The 15,558-nt window shown below is 36.7% G+C and overlaps 1 protein-coding gene across 1 annotated transcript in view; it reads right to left on the bottom strand.

The window, feature by feature from the left end:
* Positions 1–15,558, bottom strand: part of SUPT3H (suppressor of Ty 3 homolog (S. cerevisiae)) — a 311,934-nt gene that overhangs the window by 125,427 nt on the left and 170,949 nt on the right. Inside the window, exon 5 of the mRNA XM_006882131.1 lies at positions 5,816–5,958. Within this exon, the coding sequence (XP_006882193.1) occupies positions 5,816–5,958 (143 nt within the window). The remainder of the gene's footprint in view (positions 1–5,815; positions 5,959–15,558) is intronic.

The following is a 15,558-nucleotide window of genomic DNA, read 5'->3' as shown; positions in this document are numbered from 1 at the left end:
ACACTGACAGAGAACTACCAGTAATACAAGCTGGGTTTAGAAAAGGTCATGGTACTAGAGACATTATCGCCAATGTCAGATGGATCTTGGCAAAGAGTAGAGTACCAGAAGAATGTCTATCCATATTTCATTGACTATGCAAAGACATTTGACTATGTGGATCAAAACAAACTGTAACTAACCTTGAGGAGAATGGGAATCCAAGAACACTTGATTGTGCTCATGTGAAACCTATACTTGGATCAGGAAGCAGTCCTCAGAACAGAGCACAGAAACCGTGCATAGTTCAAAATCAGGTAAGGATTGTGTCAGGGATGCATCCTGTCTCCATACCTTTTCAATCTATATGCAAAAAAGATCCTTTGAGATGCTAGACTTTATGAACAGGAATGTGGCATTAGGATTGGAGGACGACTCATCAACAGCAACCTATATTATGCAGATGACAGAACCTTGCTTGCTGAAACTGAGGAGGACATGAAGTACTTGCTGCAGAAAGTCAAAGACTTTAGTCTTTAATATGGATTGAAGCTCAAAACCAAGAAAACAAAGATTCTTACCACTGGGGTAACTGACACCACCATGATAGATGGAGAAGTGATTGAGGTTGACAGTTATAGCATGCTTTGCTCAACAATCAACAGTCTTGTCACTAGCAGTAAAGAAATCAAAAGACAAATTGCATTAGGTAAATCTGCTGTCAGGCATCTCTCCAGAGTACTGAGAGCATAGATGTCAGTCTAGAGACTAAGGTGTGCCTGATCCAGGACATGGTCTTTGCATTTACTTGCTATGCATCAGAGACCTGGACAATGACTAAGGATGACAGAAGAAGAATCAATGCGTTTGAGTTGTGGTACTGGAGAAGAGTCTTGAACATACCATAGACCACCAAGAAAAAAAGTAGGTCTCTCTTGGAGAGGATGAAACCAAGATTCTTCTTGGAGGCTAGGATTTTGAAGTGCCATCTTACATACTTTGGGTGCTGGAGAAGGACATCTTGCTTGGAATGGTGGAGGGACAGCACAGGAGAAGAAACCCTGGATGAGATGGATTGAGATAGTAACTGGAGTAAGAAGGGTAGGTGGGTCAGAGTCAGTGAGACTGGCTCAGGACAGGGCAGGTTTAAGAGCTGTTGTACACAGGGTCGCTGTGAGTCACAGGCAACTTGATGGCACATAACAACAACAATATTAACTGGATACATAAAGAGATGGTTCCTGGCGGTTAACACACTCAACTGCTAGCCAAAAATTTTAGAAAATTTGAATCTATATAGAAGTGCCTCAGAAGAAAAGTCTGGAAATCTATTCCTGAAAAAGTCACTGAAGATATTATGGAGCACAGTTCCACCCTGACAGTGTCAGAGTTTCCATGAGGTGAAGCTGTCATAACAGCAACTTAAAAAAAAAAAAGTAGTATATACTACATCTTTTCCATATGCAAATTGTATATTCCTTTATTTCATATATATTCAAATTTGGAACTTTTTCTCAGTTTCCATTTTATATCTCAATCTTTTTTAATGTTTCCATACTTATAAATTTTCACTAAACCGAAAATAGGTGTTAAGAGGTGCCATCTAGTTGTGTACAACTCATAACGACCCCATGAACAACAGATCTGAATCCTATCCCTGCCCTCATTATCTCTGATATACTTGAGCCAAATAAGCCTTTTACTCTTTATAACATTGAGAGGTCTGGTGGCTTAGTGGTAAGGAAGTGTGCTGCCAACACAAAGGTAAGCAGTTAAAAATCCATCAGCTGCTCCGCAGGAGAAAGATGGGCAATCTCCTCCTTTGTGATTTATTGCCTCTGAAAACCCACTGGAGTGTCAGCTATGGATCAGTTTTAACTAAAAGGTACACAAGATCACAACTAACTTTAAACTTTTAATCTTGCAGAATAAGTACTCTTGGTGGGACAGTGTTTACATGCTCAAATGTTAACTTAAAAGCCCATAATTTGAACCCACCAGTGTCTGTGAGAGAGAAAAGATGTGGCCATCTGCTTCCTTCAAGATTTACAACTCTGGAGATCCTGTGGGCAGTTCTACTCTCTCCACGGGCTGCTAAGAGTTGGCATCTACTCAATGGCAATGGGTATAGGTTTAATCATATAGGCAATTTAACTTACTTTCCTTTATATCTTTTTAATTTTTAAATAATAGGTAGAAACCATAATAGTAAAACTTTCTCACTGAAAGTGAGAGGAAGATGGGGAACATCAGTGTCATCCCCATCTTCAGCTTCTTCAGTAAGTTCCCTAATCCACTCTCAACTGAAAAGGAAGCTCTGATTACCTAGTGGTAAGAAGCTGTGCTGCAATGCCAAAGGCACGTGGTTCAAATGCACCAGCTGTTTCACAGAAGGATGGACCATCTCCTCCAGTGCAATTAACTACCTTTGAAAACTGATTGGAGGGTCAGTGATAGGTTGATTCAAACTCAATGGTTACACACAAGTGAACTGAAAACTGTAACCCTGGGAGGGATTTCAAACTCCAGGATCATCATCTCACTACATTTGAAGCAGGTTTTAGTGATATACCTGATTCATCTTATTATCCAGTCTTTATGAAAAATTCCATTCTGAACTACAAACAGGAAAATGAGATGACCGCCTAGGTTCTTATACTATTGAAGGGAAGATCATTTTGAGGCTTATTAAAACACATTTTTTTTAATTGCCATAAATTTTCTGGTCCCCAGCCTCCTTTGGCTCTTTATTACTGCAGTATTAGACCACTGACTTGAAAACACAAGATGAATAGTCACTAAGGTTTTCAGCAGCATCACCTGTTTAAAGGCTGCTCCTGCCAGTGAACTCCCCTCAGGCTCCTGCAGACTCTTCTCAGTAGGAGGGTTAATCTGAAGGTACAGTTCACCCAATTTTTGTATGAACCATTTACATTCTCTTCACAAATCCAGTGGCTTATTAAGCTTGGTATTTTTTTTTTTTTTTTTTATCAAGGGTAAACTTGAGCTTCTCAGTTTCCTCCCTGGTCAGAGGGCTGGGTGGGCCTTCTGCAGCTTCTGTGTTAGGGAAGGGACAAAGCTGTAACTGTTGGTAAAAATTCAGAATGAAAGCCAGGACCAACATTAAAATACACCTGTCTCATTCTAGAATGAAAGTTAGTTGTTAAGAGGTACGAGGCAGCTGGAAATAGGCGTTTGTTATGTGTGTTATTCTTCTTACTATTATCCTGACATTTCTTCTGTCTTCTAGTCCCTCAAATACACTCCTACAATCTTGAACATTATTGTATGAATCTTGATTTAATTATATAGAATGTTCTTTAGTGATTATATCACAGATTCACTCTATTATTTTTGTTTTATGCTATTAAATAGATGCTCACTCACAGACACGCCATGTGAAAAGAGCGGAGCTGCCTTGGAAGATCTTTTGGACTGAAGTTGATCACTAGGTATTTTTCCCTCAGAGCCACCAGTGAGACAAAACCACCAGCCTTCTGTTTAGCAGTTGTGTATCTAACGGCGATGCCACCAGAGTGTCTTCCACTCTACTTACTGACACAACCAACGGGCAGGAATTTGGTGCCAAAGGTAGAGAGTTATTAACTATCATGAAGATGAACTAGCACTCAAAATGTTATTAAAAGTCACATATTTCTTTTATTTTAACTCACACATACTTAATACTAATGAAGTAAATCAGGAGTAAAACATAATGCATGCACACACAGGAAGGAATCAGCTGAAAACAGTAAGAAATGAGTTTCTGGATTTGTACACTTGTTCAGTGTCTTGAGAAAAAGCTGGCCCCAAGTAAACAACTTCTTTTCTTCTAACCCGTATTTTAAAATAAATAAATAAAGAAAGAAACACAAAAACAAGTGTTGATGGTAGGTCTACACCATTTTCGTACATCTAGGGGAGAAGGCAGTAAATAAAGTTTCTGCAACCATAAGTGATGCTTAGAGGAAAATTAAATCACCGAGTGATGCCAGGACTGATTATTGTACTGTGCTTTAAAAGCAAGAGATTGCAGTCTGTGAGTCCAAAGTGGTTTCATATGGACTGCCACAGTTGTGGTTTATGCTTGAAACTATAACCTGTCAAATTAAAAGCAGGCAAGGCCTCTGCCCTTAATGGTTCCACTTTCTACTGCCTACAGTTATGTCTACAAGTTCAGCATTTTTTTATCCTGTTAAACTCTGTTCTTTGGATGAGCAGAATTTCAAACCCTCTTTGCTATCTTGGTTAGAGAGATTCCAGTTATGATAAGGCTAGATGAAACTGCCAGTATAATTTTTATTGCAAAAATGCTCACTTTCACTATTTTTATCTGTCATTGCTATTTTAGTACCCTAGCTGCTCTATGTAATATATATTATAACAACAGAAGAATACATACTTAAGTGCCCAATCCTTTTCTACCCAGTATTTCCAGATTTTTTTAGTGAATTTTACTTGTACCTTATTGACTCATCATTTTTCCAGACCCACAGTAGCCCTGCTATTATGAGCTTAGAGTTACAAAAGGCTCCATTTCTTTTCTTCTCCTTGATTGTGGAATGTCCTTCTGGGCAATGGGCTTGGTTGAAAGAGATTTTCTCATCAAAATTGGAAAGCTACTTGTTCAATTTTACTAATGTTTCATGTGGAGCCCTTTCTTAACAAACTTTTCTTAATTCCCATTTTTATGATAATGTTTTTAAAATAAAGCATAAACAATATTTGCTTTTTGTGTAATGTATCATAAGTGAAACCATGTCACTAAACAATCATATCCTGTTTAGGCCATAATGACATCAGAAATATATGTTTATCATCTGCTTTGGACATCTTAGCATGTTTTTGGCCCAAGGCAAATTTGAACTAAAACCATTTGCAGTTGCCCAAAACCAAGATAACCACACATTTCTAAGGTAATTGATACCTAAAAAGAATATTGCCTTTAGATCACAGTTCATGATCTAAGCATACTAATTCTTTAAAGAAGGTTGTTAAAAGTTTATAAAGCATGTATGTCTATTGGATTTCCTCCAAAATTTAACATGAAATAATTATATCTTAGCAAGACTAGAGACTATGATACAGTAGGTGCCTGGAATTACCACTATTGTCTAACTTAACTGAAAGAGGAAAAAAATGGTGATTTTTCTCCTTGAGCATGATAGTTACAAGAACAACAAGCATACAGCCTTGTGTTTTGGAAGACATTAAAATCAAATGAATCATTGCTTAAAAAAACATTTAAAGAAATACTAATTTTCTGTATAGATAGCTAAGGCAAGTTGAAGGCATGCGATTTTCATATTTACTGTTAAAACATTTCCAGGGAATCCAAATATGTAGCACAAACTTTATGTTACCATGATATATAGCATGTAATTGACTTGGATAGTACCTTAGCCAAGGAGTACTACTGTTAAGTTTGCAACTCCACTCTAAGAAATAGCTCTTTGCACTACATGCTAATATAAAATCAGTAAGAATTTGCTTTTTCCACAATGTACTATTTTGAACAAAAATAAGAAAATTACTTTAATTAAGAATGAAATAAAATTACTAAAAGTTCTAAGAGGAAATTTGGAAACCTACTTTCCTTCAGTGGAGGAAGTAGAAAATGGAATTTTTTAATTGAAGTCAACCCTGAAGGCAGAGCTTGACCCCTTCTCTGTGGTTTAACTCACTCTATTGTTCTGCTTTTGCTCATAATAATAACATGGACATTTCAGACAATACTTGAGAAACCCCAGAATAAAATAAAGTGGCATAGGCACTGCAATGGTAATTCTATTATTATTGTGGTTGTTTTTTTTTTTAAAAGAAGAACGTACTATACCTCCATTCTCTCTTGTTTAACTTCATCAATTTCATCGTCTTCAAGAACTGCCAAGAGTTCTCCTGTCTGGTCAATAGAGTTGAGAAAGTCTTGAGCAATTTTTTGTCTTTTGTTTGCATTGTTGCTGCCACCACTCATTTTGTCTTCACGAAGGTAAGGGAAGGGGGGAAAAAAAGGAAAGTTCTCAATATATTTACATCAGTAGCAGTCATTACCTGTCTAGAATACTTTACATGAACTTCAATATTGAATATTCTAAAGGCAATCTTTAAAAAGAGAATATATAAATCTTGTTATTTAAGAAAATGAAATTCTCAATTATCACAGTAAGTATGAATGGATTTTAGTCCTTTACAAAATAGTATGTGTGTACGGACTCTAAAATTTGGGAATGAGGGGAAATTCTATATGGTATTTAGAACAAGGATATCACTTTGACAATATAAAAAGGAGATGTATAATTAAGCAAAGAAAGCAGGCCCAGTAGCACTAATGTTAGAAGATATACTCCAAGATTTAAGCAATAGATGAGACAAAGGAGAATGTTATCTAATAATGAAAGATGTTATTTATAAGGAAAATTGGCAATCAATAAATTCATGCACCAGTGATAAGAGTAGAATGGATAATAGTAAATTTAGTTAAGAAACAATCCTTGCAAGATACTTGGATGTTTTCTACCAAAATTTTACAACTTACAGAAAGACTATAGAGAGTTAAAACAAAACACATAAGCTTTGTGATTTCTATACAAATATGAGTCACTCTTTGAACCATAAATAACTTTCCTTTAATATTTATCAATTTCTTTTAAGTTTGTATGTACTCACACAATATATATGTATATATATAGATATATACACAAGTATATATATTTGTATTTATACAAGTATATTTACACAAAATGACATAATATAAACTGACTTTCCCATCTTCTTTTCTTTTACATTATTATCCCCCAACTCTCAATATAACTCCTATCAGCCATGTAGAATTCATCTACCCATGATTTCTCCATGCTCATATAAAATCACAAACTCAATTATGCTGTTTTTTGTTATGTGTCAAGTCATCTGCAACTCACTGCAACCCTATGTACAATAGCTCTGAACCCTACTCTATCCTAAGCCAACCTCACTGTCTCTGACATACCTATCCTCATTACTGCAAGTCATTGAGTCAATCCATTTCATGGTGGGTCTTCCTCTCCTGTGTCCACCCTTTCAAACATGATGTCCCTCTCCAAGGACTGATCCCTCCTTGCAACTTGCCTTAGCATGTGAAACAGAGCTCCAGAATCCTTGCCTCTAAGGAGCAGCCTGGTTTCACCCTCTCCAGAACAAACCTGTTTGTTTTCACAAGTTGCTCTGCAAGAGGATGATGGGTAATCTTCTCCCATGAAATTAACTGCTTTTGATAAGCCACCGGAGGGTTGGCTATGGGTTGGTTCCAACTCCATGGTGTACAACAACAACAATGGAAAGAGTTGTTGGAGAGGCCTAATATCAGCAGTCAAAAGCAGGCCTGGTGCTGATGGTAGAATAAATTCATGTGTAAGGTCAAACTGAAATTTAAGAAAATTAAAGAATTCCACAAGAACCAAAATACAAACTTGAGTCAATCTCATTTTAACTTAAAAAATCACCTCAAAAGCAGGTTTCAGGCATTAAACACTTTGGACTGAAGACCATATGAACTGTGAGATGACATCAAAGTATAAACACGCTAGATCTTACTTATCTCAGTGAAAGAAAAGAATCCCTCCAAATCAAGCCGTAAAGTTCTAACTCACTCTTTACAAGGGCTGATAAATATTGAATGGGGTGTATGCACACAGCCTTCCAACCAATCTCTTATTGCAAGGCACACATTTTGGTTCTATTTTTCTGTCTCAAGGCAATGTTAAGTATTTCTTTTCATTCACAGTGTCTGTACCATAAGAAGGTTTAGGTTTTTTTGACATTGATCCTAGGAGTGGGACATCAAGAAGTCAAAACTCTTCACCACAGGATTGATAAGCAACATCATGATAGATGGGGAAATCCACAATCAACATTCTTGGTAGCAGCAGTCAGAAGATGGGAAGGCAAATTGTCAGTAGACTGTCAAGAACCTTTCAAAGTTACTGATGGGCTATGTTGTCAGTTTGAAGACTAAGGTATGTCTGATTCAAGCCATGGTCTAGTCACTCACTTGCTATGAATCTGAGAGCTGCACAATGACTAAGAATGACAGAAGAAGAATTGATGCTCTTTAGTTGTGGTGTTAGAAAAGAATATCCTACAGACTGTCCAAAGAACAAATAGATGTCTTGGGGAAAGTGCAGTCATAGTACGCCTTAGAGGCAAGGATCGTGAAACTTCATCTTGCATATTTTGGGCTTATTATTATAAGAGGCTATTCCTTGGAAAGAGGCATCATGCTTGGAAAAGTGGAAAGTCTGCAAAGGAGAGAAACAATGTCCATGAGATGAACTGGCACAGTGACTGTAGCAATGTTCTCCAGTGTATCAGAGATGACAAGGATGGTACAGGAAAGAAGAGGATTCAAATCTGTTGCTTATAGGGTCATCATGAGTCATGTTCAACTCAATGACACCTAACAACAACATAAGATTACCATTCAAGGCATTCAAACCTCATATTCCAGCAGCAATGAGAACTGCTTTTTCCATACATGGGAAAAATGTGATGGGCATAAATGACAGAAATGTTTACTTTTTTAAAACTATGTAGTAATGAATGTACATGTTTGCCAACGAAATAAAACATTTTATTGATTTTAGGGCATCTTTGCAAAACTTTTTATCATCAAAAAGGTTTATTTTTCCTATATTACTTATTTGAGATGACTTTGCTCCATTCTCTTCAGAATCAACACATAATGTCCCGGACTATCTTTTCAGACTATTTTGGTAAAATTGTCTTAATTACATAGCACTTAAAATTGATTTTACACATAATTGCCAATGACAGAATCTTGGCTGTAAGTAAAGAGTACATGTGGAATATCTATCTGTGCTTCATTGACTATGCAAAGGCATTGGACCGTGTAGATTACAAAAAATTGTAGCTAAGCTTGAGAAGAATGGAAATCCCAGGATATTTGATTGTGTTCATGCAAGAACTATACTTGGACCAGGAGGCAGTCATCAGAACAGAGCAAGGAAAACACTTTGTGGTTCAAATTTATGAAAGAAGTGTGTCTAGGATGTGTCCTTTCTCCATAACTTATCAGTCTCTATGTGGAAAAGATCATTCAAGTGGCCAGACTTTAAGAAGAAGAGGAGAAGTGTGGCATCAGGATTGGAGGAAGATTCATCAACAACCTGCATTAGGCAGATGATACAAACTTGAGGAGGTGATACAAACTGAGGAAAACCTGGCACATTTGTCAAGAACTGTAGTCTTCAATATGAATTGAAGCTTAAAAACAAGAAGACAAAGATTCTCACCAGGGGGCCAAATGGCAGCACCATGACAGCTGGGGAAGAGATTGAGGTTGTTAACAATTTCAGCTTGTTCAGCTCTACAGTCAACACTCTCAGCACAGCCAGGAAATCAAAAGATCAACTGCACTGTGGAAGTCTGCTGTCAGGGACCTCACCAGAGTGCTGAGGAGGAATGGTGTCAGTCTAGAGACTAAGGTGAGCCTGATCGACACCATGGTCTTCACAATTTCATGCTATGCATCAGAGAGCTGGACTATGACTAAGGATGACATAAGCACTGATGTCTTTGACTTGTGGTGCTGGAGAAGAGTACTGATCATACATACATACCATGGGCCACCAGGAGAACAGATAGGTCTGTCTCGGAAAGTGTGAAACCAAGTTTCTCCTTGGAGCCAAGGATTTTGAATCTCAGTCTCAAGTACTTTGGGCACATGGCCAGAAGGTATCAGTCCTTAGAGAAGGATTTACATGATAATTCGGGCAGTAGGTGTGTCAGAGTCAGTGAGACTGGCTCAGGATAGGGCAGACTACAGAGCTGTTTTCCATAGGGTTGCTGAGTTGCAGGTAACTTGATGACACATAACAATAACACTGTATGTTTTATAGGAATCTCTGGCACTTTAGTGGTAAAGAACTATGCCACCAATCCAAAGGTATGTTTAAATCCATTAGCTGCTTTTGAAGACAAAGACAGGCAATCTTTTCCCATGCAATTTACTGCCTCTGAAAACCTGCTGGAGTATGAGTCTGTTCCAACTCCACAGTATTCAGCAAGAACAAAAAATTCAAAGGTTTACTTTAATTTTCTTCTAATAGATAGAGGTTCACTTATTATTATGGATACAAATAGAGTTGTACAGATACAATAGGATTGAATTTTTGTGATAACTTACATCCAGATATATAAATTCTCTCCTCTTCTCTGTGCCCCCTAATCTATCAAGACTTTATTTCTGGATGTTATCATTCTTTATTCCTTTATTTATTAACTACAATATAAAATCTTAAGTTGTATACTATATTCAATTTTTTTTATTTTTTATAGTTCCTTTCATAACTACATATATACTTGTCATAGAAATGTTAAGATCTTTTTATATAATTCCAAGAGAACATTACGGTGATTATACCTAGAACCACATTAATTTATCTACTAATTTAGGGAGCTCTGCTGGCCTACTAACAAGAAGCTACACTGCAATCTCCAAGGCATGTGTTTCGAATCCACCAACTGCTCCTCAGGAGAAGGAAGGGCAGTCTCCTCCTATGTGATTAACTGCCTGTAAAAACCCATCAGAGTGTCAGCTCTGGGTTGGCTCTGGCTCAACTCTGGGTTGCATCTGACTCGACTGTACATAACAACAACAACTTTAGGTTGTATGTATACATGTATATATAAAATGGTCACTATCACTGACATACTTGAGCCTACTGCTACTGCTACAATCACCATGTCAATCCATCTCCTTGAAAGGTCTTCCTCTCCTCCTCTGACCTTGCACCTTTCCAAGCACTATGCAGTTTCCAAGGACTTACATCCCTGACAACATGCTCAAAGTGGATGAGACTGGAAACAAGCATGGATCTCTTCCAATCATGTGGTTAGGCAGTTTTCTTCCAAATTTCTTAGTATGTACTAGTGAACACGTCCTGGGGATCTTTATGTGTTGAAATAGGTCAATTGGTATTCTATTATTTTATGGGACCTTATCTGTGGCCAATGCCTTCACTACAACTTGAACTTAACCCTTCATTACCATGCTATGTCCTGAAAAGTTTTACCAGGCTATGTCCTAGAAGGTTTCACTGTCAACCAATTATTTTTGGTATAGTGACTCTGTGTATTCCGTTCATATTCTTTGGATGCTCTCTGCAACATTCAAGATTTTGCCCATAGAACCTTCAGTACTGCAACTTGAGCCTTGAATTTGTTTTTTAGTTCTTTCAACTTGAGAAATGTCGACAGTGTCCTTCCCTTCTGATTTTCTAACTCGAGCTCTTTGCATACTGCATGATAACAGCATTTTTCTTCTTGTGCTTCCACTTAAAGGGTTTTGAAGTTCTCTTTTACTTCACCATTTCTACTTTTTTTGTTTGGCCTTTCTATATTCTAGTGCTATTTTCTTTGTATCTTCTGACATATAATCTGGTCTTTTCTTTCTACTCTGTTTTTGTAAGGACCTTTTGTTTCTGCAAGTATGATAGCCTTGATTTTATCCCACAACTCATCTAGTCTTTACTGATTAGTGTTCAATGCATAAAATTTATTCTTGAGAATGTTTTAGACTCAGGATAGGCTCAAGATCATGTTTTGGTTCTTGTGGACTCGTTTTCATGTTCTTCAACTTCAATTTGAACTTGCTTCTGAGTAATTGATCATCTGTTCCACAATCTGTCATTGGCTTTGTCTCGACTGTTGATATTAAGTTTCCTCCTTTATTCTTTTCCACAGAAGCCCATGTGTATAGATGTCATTCATGTATTTTAAAAGGTATTTGCAATGCATAAATTATTGCTTGTACAAGAGTCAATAATGTGATCTCAAGCCTCATTTCTGCTGCCAAGTCCGTATTTTCCATCTACTAGCCCTTCTTGGTTTCCAAGTTTTGTATTCTAGTCACCAATTATTATTAATTTATCTTGATTTAATGTTCTATTTCAGACTGCAAAATCTGGTAATGTTGTTACATAGTGTGGAGCTGGAATCACCTCATAGCTGATCCTCTACATGGTTTTCAGTGGCAGTCAACTGCATGGGAGGGGCCTGCTTATCTTTCTCCTGTGGGACAGCTGGTGGATTCAGACTCTCTGCCTTTGGTTGACAGTCCTCAAGTTCTACATCTTTGGCTTTAGAGATTGGTGTGTATCTTTCCATAATAGTTGTATCAACAAGTCTTCTCTGAATGCATATGGATAGTATCCTGTCACTTACAGAACTGTACTTGAGGACTTGAGTTCTTGATGTGCTCTTTTCGACAATGAATGCAACTCCATTCTTCCATAATTTGTTATTCCTGGCATGAAGATCATGTGAATGTCTGATCCAAAATGGCCAATACAAGTCCACTTCAGCTCAGTAAGGCACAGGATGTCAATTTTTATGCATTGTATTTCATTTTTAAAAACTTCCAGTTTCCTAGATTAAAACTTTGTACATTCCACGGTCCAATTATTTTTGTGGGCGTGTTGCTCTAGATGGGGCCTTTGTATGATTTTTCTTATTTGTTTGTGTCATTGGTAGGTGTTGTGAAGTTGGTTCTAACTCATGGGGGCCCTATTTAAAACAAAATTAAACACTGCCCAATCTCAAAATAACCTCATAAATTCTGTTGTGTGTGATTTCATTCTTGTAGCTATTGTGTCAATATATCTGTTTAAGGGTCTCCCTCTTTCTCATTTCGCTATTAAACAATGATGTCCTTCTCCAGAGATTATTCCCTCCTCGTATGTCCAAGGTATGCAATACGGAGCCTCAACATTCTTCATTTTAGGGAGTATTCTGGCTATATTTCTTCAAAGATACTTGTATTTATTCTTTTCACAGTCTATGGCATATTCAATATTCTTTGCAATGTCACAATTCAAAGACATCAATACCACGGCTTGCATCACGTGCATTTTAGTCCTCCAAGTGACATCCTTGTTTTTCAGTACTTTAAAAATGTCCTTCACAGGATCTCATCTGATTTCCTGTTTCTTCCATGGATGCTGGTTTTCAATCCAGGAAGTCACGAACAACTTCAATCTTTTTCTGTTTATTATGAAGCTATTTATTGGTCCGGTTGCAAGGATTTTTATTTTATGTTGAGGTACAATTTTACTGGGATATTATAAATATTTGAGCAACCAAAAAATTTAACACTTTTACTATGTAAAAGGTCTCCTTATAGTTAAGGATAATATTTTTTTATCATTTACTTTACAAATTTGCCTTTCAATTCCTCCATTCTCTTTTTCTGACATGCCTACTAACTGTATGTTATATACCCCAGATTTATCCTCTACATCTCTTACTTTCCTCTCCTGGTTTTCATACGATTATACTTTGTTATGGGCTTGGTTCCAGCAATTGCATTTTATCTTACAGGATCCTAATTTGTCTTAAGAGTTTAATTTTTTTTTTAATTACCAAGTTATCTAAATGGGAAACCATATGTGTTATCTGTAGGAATTGTAATCTTTAGTGTTACATTTAAGTATCACAAACTGTTCTTCATTTAAATTACCATCTATTTCCCTGCTCTACTTTCCTAGATAGATAGTGCACTTTTTGTCTCACCCGCCTTTGTTTTCCATAGACAGATTCAGCCCTCTTCCCCGCCCCTTGTTTGCTTTCTGGGGATCATATATGATTGATACGACAGGTGGCAGAAGGTAGAGTAGGTGAGGTAGAAGCAGACATATGGCCAGAATCGGCTTAGGTTCACAGTGTAAGCCAGCTTCAGGGACATGGAGAATTCCATCCAGCCACTTAGCTCCTTTTCGGATCTTGAATATCAAGAATATATTCTGGAGAGACTTACATATTCCTTTTTCCTCAGTCTCTCACAAATCACTAAAAATCAAATACGCTTCTAATTCTGCCACCTCCTGGTGCTCATCTCAGGGCTCTTACCTGTTGTTCCCTTCTGTTTAATGAGACCATAATGGGGTGAAAAGCCGTATTTGGATTTCTTCAAAGGTCTAAAGCCTCATTTGTACCTGGATTTAGGTAAACTTCATACATTTGCCCAGAAAAATAGATACAGTAGTATTGGTGTCTTAGAAAGTTTCATAATTCTAAAAATATTTTTCTTCCAGGGTTTTTAAAAGCATAAACTTATAACAATGTACATGAACTTTTATAAACTTAGTATGTAACACAGTATAAACTATTACCTAATTTGTGAGGGACAGAAGAGCATTATGCTGAGTGAACTAACTCAGTCCCACAAGGACAAATACTGCATAAAACCATTACTGTAGAATGAATATGAGGATCCAAGCAGGGGGAGGGTGAAGAAGAGGAGTTAGGAGGGGGGTGTGTGTGTGTGTGTGTGTGTGTATTAATCATGGGGTTATACGATTTGATTTGTTGGGGGTGGTGTAAGGGAAATGGTAAGGATCTGGTGTATAAAACAATGTATTTGAATTTTGTAAATAAACTAGTTTTTTTAAAAAAGTGTAAGCTTACAGGAAATTACAGTTACTGCAAAGTGATACTGAGTGTAAAACATTTATAGGCAAATAATGTATAATATTTAATAACAGAAAAGTAGAGAAGAGAATAGAACTATATAGAAGTAAAATTTTTATATCCTATTGAAATTAAGTTAGTAAGAATCTGAAATAGATTCTGCTCAAATAAAATGTGGACTATAAACCTTATGACTACTAAATCAAATAGGTAAGAAATAGTTTAAAAAGTAGTAAAAGAATTAAGACGTTACAACAGAAATATATCCATTTAAGACCAAAGAAGTTCGTAAAGAAGAAAGAACAACCACACCAAAAAATGAGTCATATAGTAAACAAAGTAAAATGGCAGAATAAGAAGAGGAAGTACGTATCTCGAGTTTGTTTTGTTAACTATCACAGTTACCACTGTTACTGTTAAAATCAATTCAACACAGGAAAGGAAAGAAATATGCAGCTATATTGTCATACCTGTATAATTATCTTTATATGTACTTTCCCCCCTCCTATATGCATCTAACTTACTGACTGACATCATTTGCTTTCAGGCTGGAGAACGTCTTTAAGAACTTTTTTCCATAACAAGCTTGCTAGCAACACATTCTCTCAGTTTTTTTGTTTTTTTTTTTTTTTAAATCAGCGAGTATTTTTATTTCACTTTCATTTTTGAATGATATTTTTTGCTCAATGTACATTTCTCTTAGAAAAGGTTGGTTTTGTACTTTCTTTTTGGATTTTAAACATGTTATCCACAGTGGTCTAGTTTCCATTGTCTTAGACTAGAAGTCAGATGTTAATCTTATAATCTTATTAAGAAACCTTCCCTTGTCTAGAATATTTTTTTCTGTAAAACAAAGTTTAATAGTGAATTTGTTACTGTTGTTGTTGCTGCATACCACAGAGTAAGAACCAATCCATAGCTGACCCTCCAGCTTGTCTTCAGATACAATTAATTGCATGGGAGGAGACTACTCATCCTGCTCCCACACAGCAGCTGGCAGCCTGTAACTGTGTGCCTTCAGGATTGCAACACTGTTTCTTGCCATTAGGTCACCACAGCTCCCTCTTAACAGTGATAACTTAATACTAAATTTTTCACTTTGGAAACTTTTTT

Source organism: Elephantulus edwardii, unplaced genomic scaffold (genome assembly GCF_000299155.1).
Source record: "Elephantulus edwardii isolate Elephantulus edwardi_28Jun2011 unplaced genomic scaffold, EleEdw1.0 scaffold00017, whole genome shotgun sequence".
Classification (NCBI taxonomy): Eukaryota; Metazoa; Chordata; class Mammalia; order Macroscelidea; family Macroscelididae; genus Elephantulus; species Elephantulus edwardii.
The sequence above is the reverse complement of the archived record's forward strand: the minus strand, read 5'-3'. Positions and strand labels throughout refer to the sequence as shown.